General features: G+C 42.7%; 1 protein-coding gene across 3 annotated transcripts; it reads left to right on the forward strand.

Moving 5' to 3' along the window:
- Positions 1-501: 501 nt before the first annotated feature.
- Positions 502-15,398, forward strand: GPN2 (GPN-loop GTPase 2). 3 transcript variants are annotated; one of them, XR_011853250.1, is made up of 5 exons: positions 502-1,004; positions 1,292-1,448; positions 3,303-3,463; positions 7,012-7,188; positions 10,656-10,783. XR_011853250.1 is itself a non-coding variant. In XM_072137040.1 (5 exons), the coding sequence occupies exons 1-5, from the start codon at positions 582-584 to the stop codon at positions 11,497-11,499; spliced, it is 909 nt and encodes a 302-aa protein (XP_071993141.1). In that variant the 5' UTR covers positions 507-581; the 3' UTR covers positions 11,500-11,596. The 3 variants fall into 3 exon arrangements, 2 of the variants coding, with proteins under 2 accessions (XP_071993141.1, XP_071993140.1); XM_072137040.1 differs by lacking the exon at positions 7,012-7,188 and adding an exon at positions 11,477-11,596 and having other exon boundaries at positions 507-1,004; positions 10,656-10,800; XM_072137039.1 differs by lacking the exon at positions 7,012-7,188 and adding an exon at positions 14,764-15,398 and having other exon boundaries at positions 510-1,004.
- The last annotated feature ends 5,562 nt before the right edge of the window (positions 15,399-20,960 follow it).

Here is a 20,960-nt window from a genome sequence, read left to right on the forward strand (position 1 = left end):
TTGTCTCCTTAAGGAGAACACCTACTGTCTGATCCTAGTCAATAGCCTCTCACATAGCCAAATCAGTTCCCTACACTGTACTGAGGAGACCCAACCAGGTCGAAACAGTGCTGTCTACAGTTGGGAGTCTGTTCCTTATGGAATAGATATACTGGTTTGGCTTAATCCCACATCATGTTTTTAGACTTCTTGTAGGTCATACTTGATGTTAAGGGGGCTGCCTTTCAAGGTAGCAAAAGGAGGTATTGTTTTCCATTTAACACCTTGGAAAACTTATTTGCATTTTTCCCAGAATTCCCTGGTGGAGCATTAATGGCTTTAAGTCTCCACATGCCTTTAAGGTGGCCTTAATGGGCATTGTCTCCTTAAGGAGAACACCTACTGTCTGATCTATATGCAGTAGTGATATATATACAGACGGTCCAGTATTTATGATGCTCCAGCATCACTACTGCCTAAATATCATTTCCGCCTTTGCTTCAGCTCATATGACAAGGCGAGGAGATGACGGCTGCACGTCATCATATCCATGACGACATCAATGGGCGCCGCGTAGGAAGTCATCTCCAGCCGCCGACAACATGGAGGCAGCGAGCGGTGGTACTAAGCCGCCACTTCTTGGTTTCGGCCAGGCTGTAATCGGACCCCCAGGCTCCGGAAAGAGCACGTATGTCCGCGCCATGCATGCTCTCCTCACCAGCATGGGCCGCCGGGCTTCCATCATTAATCTGGACCCTGCCGGGGAGGACGAGCCCGGGGCAGCGGTGACGCTACAGGAGCTGCTGGCTCTCACAGAGGTGATGTCGGAGCTGCACCTAGGACCCAATGGCGCCCTGTTGTACTGCATGGAGTACTTACAGGGGAACTTGGACTGGTTAAAGGATCGCCTTCTCAGTCTACGGGGGTCGTACCTGCTGTTTGACTGCCCGGGACAAGTGGAGCTCTACACCCACCACCCTGCCCTTCCCAGCATCCTGCGCCAGCTGCAGAGCTGGGGGCTCCGGGTGAGTGGAGCGGCTGTCATAGGGAAGTACAAGGCCGGGTGTGATGGTCACCCATCTGTGACTGCCATGGCCTGGAGATGTCATAGATGGTACTGTCAGTAACTATCTACTCAGCCAAAGTCTGCGCTTGCAATGAAAGAGTCAAACTGATTTTTGGTTATTAAATGGCTGCTCCATTCTGCACCATAGTGCCAGTGACAATCCTACACTTACTATAACACCTGATCAGAGGGAGGTGGCTACAGGTTTGGGTGTCTTTTGTATCACATTTCTACCTTCTCTTTTAGTTGTGTGCTGTACATCTTGTGGATTCCCATTATTGCACTGACCCAGCCAAGTTCATCTCTGTCCTGTGTACATCACTGAGCACCATGCTTCACATAGAGCTGCCTCACGTCAACATCCTATCTAAGGTGGACCTCATTGAGCAGTATGGTAGACTGGGTGAGGATACATGTTTGTTTTCTAAAGATGCATCTATTGAAGTATTGGACCCAAAACCTACAAAATACTCAATATTTGTACATATGGAATAATGTGTACGATCAGCACATACCCTTAATGATGATCATGTATGGTTTAAGTTGGGGGACTAGAAACCTTGCTTTGAATTTCACATTCCTATGGCAAAACTCATGTCAAGCTATTTAATCTCCCCACTAAAACGACCCATTGCCAAGTCTTATGCTATCTGCACATATCGCAGAAAATCCACATTCAAATCTGCATCAAATACACACATGTTTTGTATTGCATTGTTGATGTAGAATTACATACGGTTTTTACTTCTTTTGTTTTACCACATCTGACATTATTTAGAGTAAAATTGTGCATCAAATCTGAATCATGATGCTTATTTTTACATTCCCATACACTTCAATGTAAAAAAACACATGCAAATTTCCATGAGGGCGCACAAGAAAAGGGACTTGATCAATTTTTTTTTTTTCCTGCATTGAGCAACAATTTGCGTGCAGGAAAAAAATGCATTGTCTACATTACTTTTTCATAACATTCACTTTAATGGCAATGTATTACGGTAAGTTGCAGAATGTCCGCCTAATATCTCCATACAAAGCTATGTGTTTGATATATCTTGGCTGTTTTATGACTTTTTTTTTTTTTTTCTTCAATAAACTATTTTTATAAATATTTTCTATTTCAATATATTATGGTTCTAGTTTATTTCAAACTTTTTCAAGAGGGTAGTACAGAAAGGTTTCAGATCTGTAGTTAACCATTTTTATTAGATTTTTTTTTTTCACCACTATACTGCTGTTTAATTTTTCCTATTTAAGTTGTTTTTTTGTTTTTTTTCCATGGACTTTGGCACCAACCTCTAATAATTAACTTTTATGAAATAAATCTTCTTTTGTTTGTATATCTAAAGTACAGCTGAATTTGATTTATAAATTAGAGGACCTTTCTGTGGGAGGAAACAGTTATGTAGTATATACCGTATATAATCGAGTATAAGCCGAGTTTTTCAGCACAAAAAATGCTGAAAAACTCAAACGCGGCTTACACTGGAGTCAAAAAAAGAAATCAAAACTCACCTTTCCGCCGGCCTCCGTAGGTCTTCTGTGTGATTCGTCCAGCAGCGGCGGTATTGTGTGTGCTGGCAGCCGGCCTGTGGTGGTGGCTGATGTCATAACTGTGCACCGCACGGACCTGCCGCTGATGGATGGATCGCACTGAAGACCTGCAGGGGCCGCCGGAAAGGTTAGTTTTGACTTATTCATCAACTTGCTGCACGACGGGGCAGGGAGCTGGCTGCATACTGGCTATAGACACTGGCGCCGGGGCTGGCAGGCTATATACTTGGGAGGCTGTGACCAATGCATTTCCCACCCTTGGTTTGTACTCGGTTTTCCCAGTTTTTTGTGGTAAAATTAGTGGCCCTTGGCTTACTCTCGAGTCAGCTTATACTGAGGTGTGTATATATACGGTAAACTTGTTATTTTATTTAAAACCAGAAGCCAATTCTGTCCCAGGAAGCTAAATATCTTTGGATAATGGGTATGGGGACATCTCTCTCTGTTGTGGCTCCCCCTCCGCCTTAAAAAAAAAAAAAAAAAAAACACTCCTGCATTTCCCTATGCCCCTTCTTTCTTCTTCATCGGCCCCTCTTGCCTATATGCAACAATCTCTCTGTTGCGGCCATTCTTAATATTGCATCCTCTCATCACGTTTGTAATCAGATCATCCATTATCGGTGTCCCAGTAAAGTTGGATCATTCAGATTTGATCTGGGCTGTGTTGGTGTTGAAGAAATATAACTGTCTCTTTCCATTGCAGCTTTTAACATGGACTACTACACTGAGGTTATGGACCTTTCTTACTTAGTGGAACATTTAACATCTGACCCGTTTTTCCGACGCCACAGAAGTCTTCATGAGAAATTGGCAGAGGTCATTGAGGATTATGGGCTGGTCTCATTCATGCCACTTAGTGTCAAGGTTAGGAAAGACTACTATGTTGAAATATTCCTTCTATAATGGCAATTGTATTTATGTACAGTCAGAAGAAAATGAGATATTGCTGTTTATTTTGCCTTTCAGTATACTTGTAGGTTTATTATCCTCATATAAACATTTTGTCCTTGCTTTTATATCCCTGTAGCATCTGTCAGCTGCCTCATAGATTTCTAGTGCTTAAAGTCTGGCTGCTGCAATCCCAAATAACTTCTTCTGACTGCTATGTTACATGCTGAATACTCTGGATATTAATATGCCATTGAATCTCGTTGATTGCCAGTTATAGTGGCACTTAGTGCTTTAACAGTTATGAAAATTTTCATTTGTTGGGTGCTTCGTCTATAACTTGCAATATTAGGAATAAGAGGAGACAATGTAAGTGACCAGGGAAGAGCCTGACGAGTGATGTGAGCAAATGCATCTTCCCTGGGCTCCTGCCATCTATTCTGTTCAGGCCACTTGCACCTACCTCCGACATCTCGAACCAGCCAGTGTCCTGGCAAAAACATGTAGCGGATCCAGCTTCACACAACCATCCAGGGTCAGTAAAAATGCAGCAATTTATTTCATATTCTCTAAAAATTCACAGAGGCAGATGAAAATATAGGAGAACACAGACATACACAGCGTAAATGCCTGCGAGTAAATCCTTCATCATGGCATATCGTGAGGCATGAACAGGTGATTCTTAAATAACCCGCAACTGCGGTCATGTGATCACGTTAAAGGAACATTACATGTTTAAAAAGTTTTAATCATGTGTGCCCGGTCATGTGTGAATAGGCAAAACGCACGATATAAGCATCAAACACTAAATAGAGAAAGCAAACAATAGAAGATTTATCAAGGAAATTTACAATTGAAAAATCATGTCATGTCTTTTATTAAGACCTAGTGGAAATCTAGTTTATAGTACAAAGATCCAGTAGGATTCCCTGTTCATAAGCTTACGCCTATGATCTCCACCGCATGTTGGTTTTTTAACTTTTTCCATGGCGGTTACCGCAAGGTGTGAACAATCCCCTTTGTGTACTGTTTGGAAATGCCTTGTGGCCATTGAAATATTCAAGGCCTGTGAATTTTTTGCATCTGAAATAAGCCAGTGTCCTGCCTCCGATGGGTACCTTGCGACACCGTGTTGAGCCACCAGGAAAGTAAGGGAGGAGAGTGCGCCGGCCATGTCAGCTAAACAACATGGTCCTGCGGATGAACTGAAAGCTGTAGAGGCGCGGCTGGAGAAATTGGCCAGGTCTGTGCCTGCAGGGAAGTCCCCCTCATCTCCCTCTGGTGCAGAGGCTTCTGTGTTCACTGTTATACATGAGGACATGTTCACATGAAGTGTTGCGCTTTCTGTTGCATTTTTCCAAATTCATCAAAAACGCATTGTATCATGTGAACGCAGCTTGAGGGTCCAACTCTGCAAGATATTTTTGAAATAGTTACTGTGACTAATTGCACAGGTGGACAGCTTAACTGAAGAAATTGGCCTCATTAGGCATGATTTGTGAAAGGTGAATGAAAGGGTCCATGAGGTTAAAGACCGTGTGGGCACCCTGGAAGACAAAATACAATTTATGCTTTGTGATATAGGTAGAGTGGTGTGTAAGTTAACAACTTATTGTTCAACTCGGATGATGTAGGAATCGTCTATTCGAAGAATTTATTTGCGAGTGATCCGGGTACTGGAGGATGTAGAAGGACAGCACCCAGCGTAGTTCTTCGAGAACTTTTTCACAAAGCAGTTTGGCAAAGATAAGCTGACTCCTCTCTTTGCCATTGAGACATTGCACTGCTTTCCGCTCGGAGCACCTATGTTGAGGGGGACACCTACTTCCTATACAGTACTACTGAGTCCTGAATCTTTAGGGTATAATTCGATGTGCATCCAGAGGAATCTCCTGGCACTCGGTGGAAGTTGTATTTCTGTGTTTCCGTATGTACAATATGTTGATATAAAAAAAAGGCTGTAGGCCCTGCAGATATTATGTGAACGTCACATTTACTTTAGTCTTTGCCGGAAAACTCCACCCTAACTCCACCAGTTCCGATCTGGTCTAAACCGGCCCGGTTGGGGATTAAAATAATTACATGCATCCAGAGGTCGCATTAACGCCTCACCACGCGTCAGACGCGTGATGAGGCGCCATTACCCCCCAAAATAATTGCCATGCGTAAAGTTACGCTTGGCAATTATTCCCTGTAGCGCGCAGGCTGAGCGGTTCAGCGCGCGCTGCAAATGAGGGAAATGCGGGATCGCGCTGTGATCCCTCATTTCCCTCATTTGCAGCGCGCGCTGAACCGCTCAGCCTGCGCGCTACAGAGAGACCTGGAGTGAGAGCACCAGCCCCGGGGGAAGACACGTGGGCCGCGAAGTTGCTGCTCCCCGTCCTGCTCCAACTCTCCCTGCCCACAGCTGCCTACGTTTGTGATCGACGCAGTGCCGGGTGAGTGTGTGCAGTGTTCTGTGTGAGTGGCGAGGGTGTGCGGTGTTCTGTGTGAGTGGCGAGGGTGTGCGGTGTTCTGTGTGAGTGGCGAGGGTGTGCGGTGTTCTGTGTGAGTGGCGAGGGTGTGCGGTGTTCTGTGTGAGTGGCGAGGGTGTGCGGTGTTCTGTGTGAGTGGCGAGGGTGTGCGGTGTTCTGTGTGAGTGGCGAGGGTGTGCGGTGTTCTGTGTGAGTGGCGAGGGTGTGCGGTGTTCTGTGTGAGTGGCGAGGGTGTGCGGTGTTCTGTGTGAGTGGCGAGGGTGTGCGGTGTTCTGTGTGAGTGGCGAGGGTGTGCGGTGTTCTGTGTGAGTGGCGAGGGTGTGCGGTGTTCTGTGTGAGTGGCGAGGGTGTGCGGTGTTCTGTGTGAGTGGCGAGGGTGTGCGGTGTTCTGTGTGAGTGGCGAGGGTGTGCGGTGTTCTGTGTGAGTGGCGAGGGTGTGCGGTGTTCTGTGTGAGTGGCGAGGGTGTGCGGTGTTCTGTGTGAGTGGCGAGGGTGTGCGGTGTTCTGTGTGAGCGGCGAGGGTGTGCGGTGTTCTGTGTGAGCGGCGAGGGTGTGCGGTGTATTACCAAAATTTTCATACTCCTCCTCGGGTAAAAATACTCCTCAAAAATGGTGTGAGGAGTATTTTTACCCTTCTGGAAAAATGTTAGTGCGACCTCTGCATGCATTCCTATTGGGATGAATATCATACGGGTACTACTTAACAGCAGTCCTAGGTGTCTGGTTAAATCTCCAGCACACACCTTTGCCTTTGCAGAGGCGACGTGTATCTCCATGCCTACAACTGACAATGAACAATTGTGTGTGGTTGCACACATTCTCTACGCTGACCATATTAGTTTGATTTCTGATAACGGATTCTTTACAAGTTCTTTATGGAAGGAGAGAGTGCTGGTCACTTGTTGGCCACTAGAATCCAATAACAGATTGGCCCTTCACATATAGCATGTGTTGCAAACATTGATGAGACTATTCTCACTATGTATGAGAAAATTATAGATTGCTTCTATAACTACTATACTGACCTCTATCCCATTTGGCTGTCCCCAGAAGTGCGGTGGAAGATTGTTTCGTCTGTCTCCATGCCATGCCTTATTGACAAGGGCTGGGATCAACTGAAGGGACAGATCACTATTGAGGAGTTGGAGGATGCCTTGGCAGAGCGGGCCAATGACAAGGCGTCAGGCTGTGGCGGCCTACCTGCTGAACTGTACAAATTGCAGATGGGTAGGTTGATTCCGCCCTGCTTAAGGCATTTCAGGAGGCATACTCTTCTGGCTGTTTGCCCAAATTCACGAGAGGGGCAGTAATAGTAATAGAAATTCTGAAGTGGGGTAAAAATGCTGAGGATCCAAGTTTACATCGCCCTATTTCACTTTTGCCAATAGATATTAGGTTACGAGCAAAGGTTCTGGCCAGGCGGTCGTCTTCCTGTTATTTCTAACTTGATCAAATAAATAAATGTAAAGCACCAATTGAGAGTACCAGAAAAGTGTTTTTTGTTTTTCCTAAGTAATCTAAAAAATATAAGATGCTGTTAGCACTATATAGCATATAATTATATTCATTGTAGAATCTATATAAAATACAAACTTGTAAGGATATAGAATTAATCCATATCTCAATAATCTAATTAGTATAGAATATATTCCTGAACTTGATGTTAACCCTTGCCACCAAAGCCACTTTTCACCTTCCTGACACGACCTTATATGTGGTGGTAACCTGCTGGATGGGCACATGCATCTTTTTGGGGCCTCTTACCATAACATAGAAATGTTATCTTTATTCTATGGATCGCTAGGATTACGGTGTACCTCATTTATATATTTTTACAATTTTATTGAAGAAAAACTGATAAAGAAAATCTCATGTTTTCGTATCTCCATCTTTTCAGAGACATAACTTATATTTTTTGGTTGACAGCTGATTTAGGGTTTATTTTTTTACGTTTTGTTGTTTTTCAGTGGTACCGTTGTGGTGCACATAACTTATTTTTGATCACTTTTTGGAATTTTTGTAAAGGGATTTTATGAAAAATTTACATTTTTTTAAAAGTTCAGGTGTTTTTTTGTTTTTTTTTTAAACGATGCTCATTGAGCCGGTGCAATTATGTTTCTGTTTTATTGTACAGATTGTTACGGATGCGGCAATACCAAATATGTGTGTTTTGGGTTTTTTTTATTCCAAGGTTCAATTATGCTCTAAAAAGTGATTTAAAAATGTGAAATAAACCCTAAAATAAGCCCACTCAAAAGAACAACTCTTCTCGCAAAAAATAAGACCTTAACCAGATTAGTCAGCCAAAAAATAAAGTTATGCACATGAAAAGATGGTGATGCAAAAATGAACAGGATTTTCTCCAAATGAGTTTTTATTCAGTACAATTGAATAAAATACACAAAACCCCCACATATTTGGTATCCCTGCGTCCGTAACAATCTGCATAATAAAACAGAATCATTATTAGAACCGCAAAGTGAACCCTGTGTAAAAAAAACCTCCAAAAAAGGATCATTTTCAATTAATACCCTATAAAAAATGCTCTAAAAAGTGATTTACAAATGTTATGCACTCTAAAATAAGACCACTAATAAAAGCAATCCTTCTCGCAAAAAATAAGCCCTTAAACAGATTTGTGAGGCGAAAAATAAAAAAGTTATGCATATGACAGTCAGTGATGCTAAAATTAACAACACTTTTGCCAAATTACTTTTTATTCAGTAAAAATGGGAAAAAATAAAAAATCCTATATAAATGAGGTCTTTTCGTAATCATGGCGACCCATAGAATAAAAATAATATACTATTTTTATGGTATGGTTAACGGCCAAAAAAAAAAAACATAAAAATTTTCCAAAAAATTGATGATTTTCATTTCCTCCACTAACAAAGAGTTAATAAAATCTCACCAATTAGCTATAGATGCAATTTTCTGGTACGTAATTTTGGGGCATCTTATGTGGAAAAAGAAATAAGCCCCTATAGGTCCACATTAAAAAAAGAAAAAAAAATTATAGCCTGTACAATGTGACTTAGCAAATCTGATCTGGGTGGCACCTCATTCCCTTCTATGCCCGGCCGTGCGCCCATACAGCAGGTTACCACCACATATGGGGTATCGGTGTACTCGGGAGGAATTGGGTATTAAACTTTGTGGGGCCTTTTTTCATTTAATCCATTACAAATGTTTAATTTTCCACCCAAAATGCACCTCCATTTAGTTTTAACCCCTATAAAACACCTAAAGGGTTAACAAACTTCTTAAAAGTGGTTTTTCCTACGTTGAGGGGTGTAGTTTCCATAATGGGGTAATTTATGAGTCTCGCTATTATTTAGGCCTCTGTGTCAATTAGAAGTTGAGCAGGTCCATCTAAATACGGGTTTTGGTGATTTTACAAAAAATGTGAAAAATGATACCTAAATTCTGAGCCTCATAACATTCTAGTAAAGTATTTGGAATCATAAAAAACCATCCAACATAAAGCAGACATTTGGGAAATGTAAGTTATGAATTTATTTGGGTGCTTTGACTATCTGCATCTGCATCAAAAGTAGAGCATTTAGAACATTGAAAATAAAGAATTTTTCCAAATTTTGTTTTTTTTCATAGCAAAATATTTCATCCAAATTTTTAAACTAATTTGAAGTACAATGTGTCACGAGAAAACAATCACAAAATCCCCTGGATATCTCATAGCGTTCCAAAGCTATAACCACTTATGGTGACTCAGGACAGATTTGAAGAATGGGGCCGCGTCCTTAAGGCCAAAAGAGGCTGAGTCCCGTAGGGGTTAAATAGCAAATTCTCCCCCTTTGTGTTTAGTTTCTTCTCTGATCTGCTGAGATGTGCTGCTTGGAATCAGTGTCCACAGTTGTAAATCTGATAATTTTGGAATAGATATACATAACATCATGTTGTTAAGTTTCCTAAAAGTAATGCTTCATATATAGGGAGCTGCCTTAAAAGAAAGCACTCAGGAAAAACCTTTCTTTATCCAACCCTGCAAATATGTATTTGCATATTTCCATTTAACCTCTTGAATGGCATGTTCTCATATGTCAAGCTTCATGTTCATTTTAACATGGTTTGTATATAGTCTTCTAAAAGAATTCGTATCGCTTTTGATTACATTTGTAACAAACTCGTAGCTCAATCCCCAAGTGATCCTAACAGGATAAAGATAACTTTTTAACCATTTATAATCCGTTCCTGGTTCTAGCTTCTTTGGCTCTTATCTCTTTTGCCTCTCCTCGGTGTAAAAGTCAGCACTGTGGGTGGCCAGTAGATGGAAAATGTGGGCATATTCTTTATTTTTAAATGCTACCGTGGAAAGGCTGTCATAAAGAGGAGCTGATGCTGCGGTTGTTTGTTACCTCTAATCATATATGTAATGATGAGAGGAGTCATTCAGAGGAGCGGGCAGCACACAGCAGCATAGCAGGAGTATCTTCTGCCATCTGCAGCCCGGCCACCCATTACTAGGGAGGGCAGGACAGGGAATTTCTGTGCTTCATGTAAAAGTACATTACTGTGGGGCCTGGGTGACAGCTACTGGGAACAAATAACAGAATGTTATTTTGCCTTACTCTGCATATTTAAGAATTTTGTCTTTTTAGGAGTACCCTTTTGTAGTCTGGAGTAGCCTAGGAACCTGTCATTTCAAATTAATGTACTTGATTTCTTTTGCTTAGGATGAAGAAAGTCTGAAGAAGGTTTTGACAGCTGTGGATAAAGCCAGTGGCTTTTGTTTTGGGGAGGACAATAGATCACTTGGAAATCTTATGTCTGTTGCAATGGGAGCAGATTTTCATTTCTCATCGTATCCTTTGATCACAAGTAATAGTGGCTTTATGTTTCACTTGGTTTTACAGAAAATGGAAGAATCAAATGCTTCTGTAAATTTTTTTTTTTATGTCATACAAGGGCCAATCTGTTGCCTTCTCAACTATCTTGAATGAGACCACACATGGAGTGTACACATTGGTAGGATATGGTAGGAGCAGTTTTGGGCACCAGTGTATAAAAAGGACATAGATTATTAGGGGAATGGGGTGACTAGAATATAATGCAATACAATTTGGGGTTATTCAATTTAGAAAAAAAAGACGGCTGAGGGGAGACCTCATTACAATGTACAAATACCTGAACGGACAGTACAAGGATCTCTCCAAAGATCTTTTTATACCTAGGCCTGTGACCAGGACAAGGGGGCATCCTCTACGCCTAGAGGAGAGGCGATTCTACCATCACCATAGACAAAGGTTCTTTACTGTAAGAGCAGTGAGACTATGGAACTCTCTGCCGCAGGAGGTTGTTATGGCGGCTACTATTGTACATGTTCTGGATGACTTTCTGGAAAACAAAAATATCACGAGAAATAGGGGAAAAACATTTATTTAATTCTTTAAAGGTTTAACTTGATGGATTTGCGTCTTAAATACTGATAAGGGACCCTGCTACATTTTCAGATTTTATTTTTAATTAACTACTTTTTTTTTTTTTTTTTTTGCAGTTGTTTGGATCCATTTTGCATAGCCTTACCCCCATGATGACTTTCCTTTATGATCAAAGGATCACTGATTTTTTTTTGAAAGCACTGTATTGTTCCCTACTGCCTGGTGTCTATTTTACTGGTTAACCAAGCAACATTAAATATAGAATTTACACCATAACTGATTTAATGAACCATGCACAATTTTGCTATAACAAGTAGTTTGTACTTAGACAAAAAACTAAATCTATGAAACAAACATATGCCACTGACAGGATCCATGCTACCATGACGTTTTTCCTGGGTAAAGACAGCAAAGACTGGTCCTTTCCTCCTCTCTCTCCACAATGTCTGGGCCCTGTGACGAGTTATCTGGGTTAAAGGGGTAGTCTAGGCTGTACACTATGTATAACAGTTCTGGGATGCTATAAAAACAATAACATTTTTATTCTTTTCTCCTCTGGAGCTCATGTAGTCGCAGAGCGCTGCTGTCTCTGCCATGCCTCTGTTTGTCTACCGAAGCCGTCACTCCCATCCGACTACTTGCATCAGGTGTGCGGCAGCCAAACTTCCCACTCCTTAATTTCCCAACCTCAGACAAAAGCTCCACCGCAATAGTCACTGACTCAAACTCCACAATCCTGTATTCCTTGTCACTCTAGCAGTGTGTGAGATGCATTCGGGATTTCCTTCTCAGTGCCTTATTCCTCTAATCTGTAGCAGAGGAGCATAACTCTTTAGCATGTATATAAAGTGCAGCCACATTCATCTCAACTAAAAGGGGGATTAGGCTTGCACAAACCACGCCAACAGACCACATGCAGCCTGTCAAGCAATGCGTTCTGCACCCTGCTGACGGTCCAATGAGCAAATCCATAACTGATGGAAGGGTTCATTAGTGCAGGAGGCCCGGTAGCAGCGAGTGCCACTGTGAAGTCCTTACTGGTACTGGGTACTCCCCTGCTGCTCCGCTCTGTGTCCTGGCACTGACACTGTATACGTCAAGGTCAGGACCCAGAGCAGAGCGATCCCCACAGAAGAAGACCAGGAGTGGTAAGTACTCATCAGCTGTACTGTACTGCTCCCTGATCCTCTCCTGCTTCTGATGCAATGCTGCCACATACAACCAGCACAAGACAAAGAACAGAGCGGCACATGGAGGAGAGAAGAAGCTGCAGTGTGGTGCATGGAGGAGAAGAGGAGCCAGAAAAGGAAATTGATTTGTAGTATTTGTCTGCTTTGGGAGTTTCCAGTATTGTCTGCTCTTTGTACAGTATTTGGTTTCTGGGGTGTTATTTATTGCTGTACTGCAGTTTTTTTTGTTGCTCTCATTTATTGCATTTATTATTTCTGAGTTGTCATTTTGTACTATACTGTGGTTGTTTGGTGCATTTAGGGTGCTGGTTACTGATGTGGACCCTTAAAGTTACTCGCCCCTGCCCTAAATCCTTAGATCAAAAATAAACAATGTCAACATTTTTATAATTTATTATGTTTTAGTCGGTCCGTTTTATCACAAAAGCTCTGTATATCAAAGTACCTATTTAGACCCAAAGGTGTCAGGGAATTGAGCTTGTGTATCCAATTGGCTTATCTCAAAATTAAACACTGTACACAACCACCTCTCCTCCTTGACACAGGAACCTGATCTAGGACTTAAAATCTAAGTTGTGAGATCGCATGATTGGCCTTAATGAAGTGATATGGTAGGAGCTTTAAAATTCCTGCATCGTATATCTGATTTATGTTGAGATATGCGATACCTCACATGTTGAGAGGTTTCTCCTACGTATGTTAGACACACAGGCATTTAATACGATACACAACATAAGTACTTTCCCAGCTGAAATATCCTTTGATTGGAATGTGTTTGCCAGTTTGAGGATGCTGGATATGGCCCCCCTGTTGATCATTATTGCACTGGGCACAATTGAGGTATGGATATGTGCCCTTTTTTTGGTGGGCCCAGAAAGCTCTTGTCCCTAAGATTTGGCGGACACTTATATCCCAGAGTTTAAACAACTTTCTTCCCTGCTATGATGTCAACAAATAGGAACAGAAAAAACAGGGGAAAGCAGGGGAGGGCATAGCCTATTTCCACATGGGTTGAAAACACCTAGTCTACTGCCCCACAAAACCATACGATATGTAACCTATTGTACTCCTCCAAACATGGAGAAATAAGGCAAGACTGAAGAGATTAGTGGGGAATCTACTGGAATTATCTTTGATTAGCATGGTATTCAAAAAAGTTTCTGAAAATTGTGATTCAGAGTTAATTGTAGCTCAGGCCATATCCCATTTAAATATTTGTGAAATTTAGAAGGGAGTACAACACCACCCCACACCTTTTATATGCATATACATTTTTCAATATAGCTTTTCCAACATTGTTTTGGAAATTGTGATTAGGGCAAATTGTACATTGATGTCCATCATGTAACAATTTGCATATTGAGGGTCACAGTGGACTGAATTGTGGATCCTCACACCTATAAGTAAAATGCATACTGGAAAAGGAAGTAGTTATTGTATTGAATGAAGGATAATAACTCTATTCTAAAACTGGAGGAGGGTAGTGATACGATTTGGATTCCAAAGGTAATTCGGACACAACATTGTGCAAATCTACCACTGTGCCCAGAATAGTTGCAAATACAGGCAGTCCCCGGGTTACTAACAGGATAGGTTCTCTAGGTTTGTTCTTAAGTTGAATTTGTATGTAAGTTGGAACTGTATACTTTATCATTGCAACCCCAGGCAAAATATTTTTAGTCTCTGTGACAATTGGATTTAAAAATGTTGGATTGTCACAAGAACCAGGATTAATAATAAACCTTAATTACAGGCACCTCTGATAACTGTTACAGCTGATTATTTTAGCCTTCTAATTTTTGTGTGCTGTATAGCAAATAGTGGGTAATCTAGTATAGTTTTCTAGGACTTTGTGGTCCTCCCTTGACCAACATATATGATTTTGATATGGGTAAATGAGGTCTCTGATGGATTAAAACTTCCTAAAAATTGTATCAAATCGCATTACCTAAATTAGCTTTTCTTTATGTTCACTTCAGTAACTGGGATTTCTCCAGTACATTATGGTTGGTTTTTTTTTTTTTTTTTTTTTTTTCTTTAATTGTGTATGAACCAGTGTTTCATACGTGTATCAGCAACTTCCAAGTTCTATGGAGCTCTAATACTGGTCTCTGAGACTTTTGTTGGGGTTACACTGAACTGTAGTCATTCCATGTACATAAAGCCAAAGTCTTAAAGATTTATTTTCAAATAAACCTTAACCCACATGACAGAACACTAGCGTTTCAGGAGAAGTATGTTGAAGAAGAGAAAAGAACAGTTGAAGAAGAAGCTTTGGACTTGTGATCACAGGTCTTACAAGTGTATACATTTCTGCATAACTCCTACAAGGAATTTAATTGGAATGGAAATAAAACTTGGTCTGCCTTCTGTATAATAGCTTACCCTCATATCCCTTTCTGCATTTAGTCTTCAGTTACAATTCTCATACAGAATATACAATAGAGATTGGTTTGTCCTTGCAAACTCTACTGGGGAAAAAACTGCCTGAGATGGGATGTTTTTTCTGTGCCACAATTCCTCCTATCACTCAGAGGTAAACCTGTAGCAGTTTAAGGCTGTCTGGTCTCACAATACACTGCCATGCTTTAAAACATGTTTAAAAACTCTGCAGCGTGGTGTTAAATTTGAGTACTCTCTATTTTGTATATGTAGTGGTAAATGTAATTGTTTGGAGAAAGATTTGAACATAAATGTATTTTTTTTTTTCATATAAAGAAAATATCACCAAAATATGGACATATGTCTTCATTAGAAATGGTCAATCTACTCAAAGTTTTGCATATTTTTTTAAAAATCAGAATACATTAAATTTGAGCTATGTGGCCGCTCCCCCGCACTCCATCTCCTGCAGCCCGCCACGTGTCCCGCGCGGAGGCCGGATCCTAACTGCCCCGATAGCCAGTCGGCACAGCAGCCCGAGCCGCCACACCACCGGACGGACTGCGGCTATAATCCAGTCGGCCCTGCATCCTGCCAGAGGCGTCATCTTGCTGGACTCCTCTGCGCTGAGGCCTGGACACACAGGATTAACCTCCTCCTCCCTGGACTGAAGTCTGAACTGAGGTAGGGACATATTCTACTGCTGCTACCCACCTTTTTCGGACCCCAAGTTGTGCAGCTAAGCAGGCACTTTATGAGCCCTCCTCCACACTCCCAGTGATCCCTTCTGTTCCTGGGTCCAGCTTTATATTAACCCATTACAGTGCCGCTGCACCTTTCCACGTGGGCTTGGACTTTATCTCTGCCAATTGCTGGGCCCCTCGATTTTTTATCACCAGTTCTCTCTGCCCGGACTAACAACATGGGTAACCGGAGGAAGACGGTTAAATTGATCAAAGCAGCGTCTGGGGCATCTGCGCCTCCCTTTGACAATGAATCCGTCCCTGAAGATCCCCCTATCCAGTCTCTGGAACCGCCAGATGCGCAGGAATGCTCCACATTCCAAGCTGTTCTTGCACAGATACAGTCGAATGCTGCAAAAAAGTTGGGGAAATTCTCCCATACACAACCCTGCTATCCTCAGGGGTCCCCAAACTCCTCTCCCTCCCTCTTTGATGGAGCCTGCCACAACTTGCGAGCTATGAGGATGACGATGACTCGGCCACAGCTCTGGACCGTAAATCTGCGGAGGTGCTGGCGGCCATAAACGTGCCAGTCTAAACTTGTTGCGAAAGTGGATGAGCTGAGGCAGGACTTTGTTATACTGAGGCATGACTTCCATAGAGCCAAAGAGCGAATTACGGAAACTGAACGCAAAATATCTGAGGTGGAGGATGTCGAGAGGCCTATGCCAACGCAGATCAGTGAGTTACAGCGCCAAATGTCTGATATGCTGCCAGCAGATACCTTCTCCCTGTTCTTTACAGTGGAAAAGTTCCATCACTCCCTGGCCCCTCAGTGGGCAATCCAAGACCCTTTCTGGCCCGGCTGCTGCATTTTAGGGACAGAGACTCCATTCTCAGAGTGGTTCGTACCAAGGGAGATATAAATACTCCATGATGTATCCATCCATGCTGCGTATTGTGGATGGCCAAAAGACTTGATTCTTCACTTATCCAACTGAAGCCCATCATTGGGCCGATGCAGCACCTCGGGCAACTGCTGGAAGGCCCGCACCTCCTGAGTGACTGGAATGATATCCTTTTTTTTTATTTGCTCTGATACTGCTCGGACTCTGCCTTGAATAGATGTCAAGGGGCTCACTATCACTGGTTTTTCTGCTAATGGTTTTCACCGGGGTTCATGCCTCTCGCACTCCTCCTTTGTCTGATTTGCTTCCTCTTTTGGTGAACTTGGCCTGCTGTGCCTCATATCGCGTTTACCCCCCTCCCCCCCTGCTCCTACCCTCTCTCTCCAGAATAACCCCCTCTCCTCCTGCTCCCTGCCTCCTCTTCCTCTCCCTCCCTCCTCTTTTGGTCTCTCTAAATACGGCTGTCTAACAATTTCCTGTTCATATATACATTGAGGGTTGGGATCCCGGACAAATGGGGCAGGTTTGTCTTGAGTTAGGGACAACTGTTCTATTATTTGATTGTTAGTGGGTCTTTTGGGATTGTTTAATTGGTTCTGGTTATACTTGTTATCATTTTTGTTGTCTGTCTATGTCTCTATAGTATGAAAGGAGGAATGTCTGGTTGCTCATGTCTCCTTCCCCTCATCCATTTCCCTTCCACTAATATGACTTCTATCAAAATTATGAGTTGGAACATAAGGGGACTCAACTCCAAATTCAAGAGGGCCCTGATCTTAGATGTTATAAAACGACAGGCCCCTCAGATTGTTTGTATCCAAGAAACTCACCTGACCGGAGAGTAAGTCCTGTCTATGAATCGGGCATGGGTGGCTAGAGGTTTTCATTCCTCTTATTCTGTTTATGCCAGGGGAGTATCTATACTTATTTCCAAAGCACTTCCCATAGAGGTTATACAAGTATCTCTGGATCATTTTGGCCGGTATGTGATCCTGCATTGTGCCCTGTGGGGCTTTACTTTTACAGTAGTCGCAATCTATGTCCTCCCTCCCTTTGATCCAGCTGTGCTGCACCTAATATCCAGTAAACTGGCAGCTATGCCTCCTAGTCTTAGTACTCTGCATCGGAGACTTTAATGTGGTCCCTAACTCGTCCCTGAATTGCACAAGCGGCCTAGATATGGGCTAAGTTCGTCTGAATGAGGTCTTTATCTAGACCTCGCTGATGCTTGGTGTAGTAAGCACCCTCAGGACCTTCTATTCCTCTATGCACAAGAGCTTCTCTCGGAATGATTTGGCCTTTGTCTCCCCAGATTTGTTGCCGCATGTTGATCAAGTATTGTATTGCTCGTACAGTGCATCAGACCACTCCGCTATGCTCATCTCAGGGACTCCCGCCTGTGGTGCCTGCACCTGGCCTGGCTCCTATCCCCAGTTAAGGCAGCGCATGGTGAATTCTGGGACACACACTCAACTCACCCTGACCCTCTCCTAGTTTGGGACTCATACAAGTCTTCATTGAGGGGTGCATTTATTTCAGGTGTAGCAGGGCATAGAAAGTCATTAAATACGCAAGAGGAAAGGCTGTATGCTGCACTGGTTACTGCAGAAAAGGAATACCTTGAGAAGCCTACTTCAGGGGAGAAAAAGGACTTTAGCGCAGGCGCAAAGTAACCACCTAGCTGTAGTGAAAGAGTGCACCAGTAAGCGTTTGCTAGCCAGGGAAGCGTCCATCTTCGAATTTGAAGATAAAAATAGGAAACTGGTAGCGTATTTCTCGCGGGCTGAGTGCCCCTGCGCCTCTGTTCCTTCCAGCCTTGACGGTAATGGAGCCTTGATCACAGAACCCCAGGCTATAAACACCATATTTCACAAATTCTACTCTTCTCTTTACAGCTCCAGACTGTCCACCTCTTCCGTTGAGATATCTCGATACCTTGTTGGTCTTCCACTATGGAGATTTACACTGGCGCAGTCATTTGAGCTTGACGCCCTGCTCCCAGCGGAGGTGGAACTGGCCATCCAATTGTTACCATCCCCCCCCCCCCCCCCGGTAAGACAACTGGACTTGAGGGGTTGGGAGGTGAGTGGTATAGGGACAGCTGTTGGGAGCCTGGTCCCCCGTCTCCTATGCCTGTACTCTGCTGCGCTGGAAAGTGGCTCTCTATCTGACTCCCTGCGAGAGGCACTTTATTGTAGTTCTTTCCAAGCCTGGTAAGGACCCTCTACTTCCCGACTCATACCGCCCAATTTCCCTCCTAAATTCCGATATCAAAATACTAGCAAAAATTCTGGCAACAAGGCTCATTAAGGTTAAATTGTCCCTTGTGCAACCAGACCAAACAGGTTTTAAGCACCAACATAAACATACAAAGATTACACTTAAATATTGTGGAGGGGTAATCGGATCCTGGGTTTATATTATCCTTAGATAATTGCAAGGCGTTTGACTCTGTGGAATGGCCCTATTTGTGGCGATCCGTCATTCTGATGGTATTAAAGGCATTACTAGAGGTACTATTATGGAAAAAGTATCCTTGTATGCTGATGATGCACTCCTATACCTTGGGGATGTGGGCCAATCTCTGGTATCACTATTATCCCTGATAGAATGTTATGGGGGGTTTTCGGGTCTACGAGTCAATTGGGACAAATTGGCCCTTTTTCCCCTCTCGCAGGAAGGGGTGAACACCCTCCCTCTTCCTGTCTCGGTTGTGTCCATTTTTAAATATCTAGGAGTCCAGGTATCATGCAAGATTCAGATATATACGGAATTAAATATTTCTGTTAATGAATCGGGCTTAAAAGCCTAGTCCGCTCTCCCCTTGTCCTTGTACGGTCATATCAACATATTTAAGATGATCTTCCTTCCCAAATCTCTGTACTTATTCCATGCTTGTCTATATTACACCCCAAGAGCTTGGTTAAGCGCATAGACAGCATTCTCAGGTCCTTCTACTGGCTCTCCACTCTTTAGTTTAGTGCTGCTTCAGGCTCCCAAGTCTAGGGGTGGGCTGGCGACCCCTGATCTGTATTTTTACTATCTGGCTTCCAAACTAGTGTATGCCCAATGGTGGATAGACAAAGACAGAGGCAATGCGACTACTGCACTGACAGGGGCCTTAGTAGGTTCTTATGAAGCCCTTACAAATTTTAGAAATTTTTAGGATAAGGTTCATTTATAGATAGTGCTTGAACTTCTTCTAATCTCCTTGCTGTTGTTACAGCAACAATGAAGGCAGTGTTCAAAGAGGTTTTTCATAAGACCGCTCAAGACTATCGATAACTCCCAGGAGGAGTTTTTTGATGGGAATATTAGGTTCAAGTCTAGATGATGCTTTAAAAAATCTTTTTACCCAACTATGTTCAGCCAGAGAGACATCAAAGAAGACACTGAGGGCCGAGACCTGGACTTTCAATGTGCTTTGGTCCTTTGGATAGACCTGCTTGCAGTAATTCCAGTATCTGCTGTATGTTGGGAGAAGATTGATTAGGAACCTAGGGTGGCAAAAGGAAAAGAATCTTTTCCATATTTTTAAGTAAATAGCCGAGGTTACCAGTTGCCTACTTGCTTGTAAAGTCGTAATAACTTTGTCCAAAAGTTCTTTGGCTCTCAGCATCTGTTTCTTAGGATCCATGCGGATAGTTGAAATATCTCTGGGCTGGAATGATATACTGCCGTTTGGTACAGGAGATCTTTCTTTTGAGGAAGAAGATTCGGATCGGCCAGTGCCTTCTTTGGCCAGAGGGGCACAACTAGAATGATCTTCCTGTGTGATCTTTTGAACTGTTCTTGAGATTAAAGGAAATGGGGGGAAGGCATAGGCTTGTTTTACTTCCCAACTGTGGCTGAAGGCATCCAGGAGATAGTCTGGACCACTATTTCTCTCTACAGAAAAACAGTCCACTTTCTTGTTCTCCCTGGTGGCGAATTAGCCTATTAGGGGGTCTGCCGTTTCTGGGTTAGTTGAGAGAACGCCTGTTCATTTGGATTGCAGTCAAAGATAATGCATTTTCTTCTGCCCATAGGAATTTTTTGATAGATTGATGGGATAGGATGGGAGAACATGTACCTCCTGGACGTCTGAGATAGTATCTGAGATAGTATCTTGAGGTTCTGACCTTGGCCTTTAAGTTTTCCAAGACTTGTACCAATTTCCCTGGTAACTTTGCACCACAACCTGTCTTACTTGCATCTGTCAAGATAGTAGTTATTTGCCAGTTGTTCCACTTATAGCCCTTGACTAGCTTCTCCTTTGCAGCCCACCAGTTCAGAGAAACTTTCATAGGAAGGCATTTTTACTTTCTTCTCCAACGGTTTCAAATCCCTGTTCCAGGATATGAGTATCCAATTCTGTAAATCCCTTGTGAGGCTTTGGGACCAAGGGACAGAAACTATACATTCTTCTCTGACTGAGCAGGCCTGTTCTCTTTGAAA

The sequence above is a fragment of the Engystomops pustulosus genome, chromosome 2, assembly GCF_040894005.1.
Source record: "Engystomops pustulosus chromosome 2, aEngPut4.maternal, whole genome shotgun sequence".
Classification (NCBI taxonomy): Eukaryota; Metazoa; Chordata; class Amphibia; order Anura; family Leptodactylidae; genus Engystomops; species Engystomops pustulosus.

Excerpts from the sequence above, each read along its gene's own strand:
- GPN2 (XM_072137039.1), top strand. The coding sequence starts at position 582 with ATGGAGGCAGCGAGCGGTGGTACTAAGCCGCCACTTCTTGGTTTCGGC. Across the intron at positions 1,449-3,302 it reads TGAGCAGTATGGTAGACTGG|CTTTTAACATGGACTACTAC; the intron begins GTGAGGATACAT and ends TTTCCATTGCAG. Across the intron at positions 3,464-10,655 it reads TCATGCCACTTAGTGTCAAG|GATGAAGAAAGTCTGAAGAA; the intron begins GTTAGGAAAGAC and ends TCTTTTGCTTAG.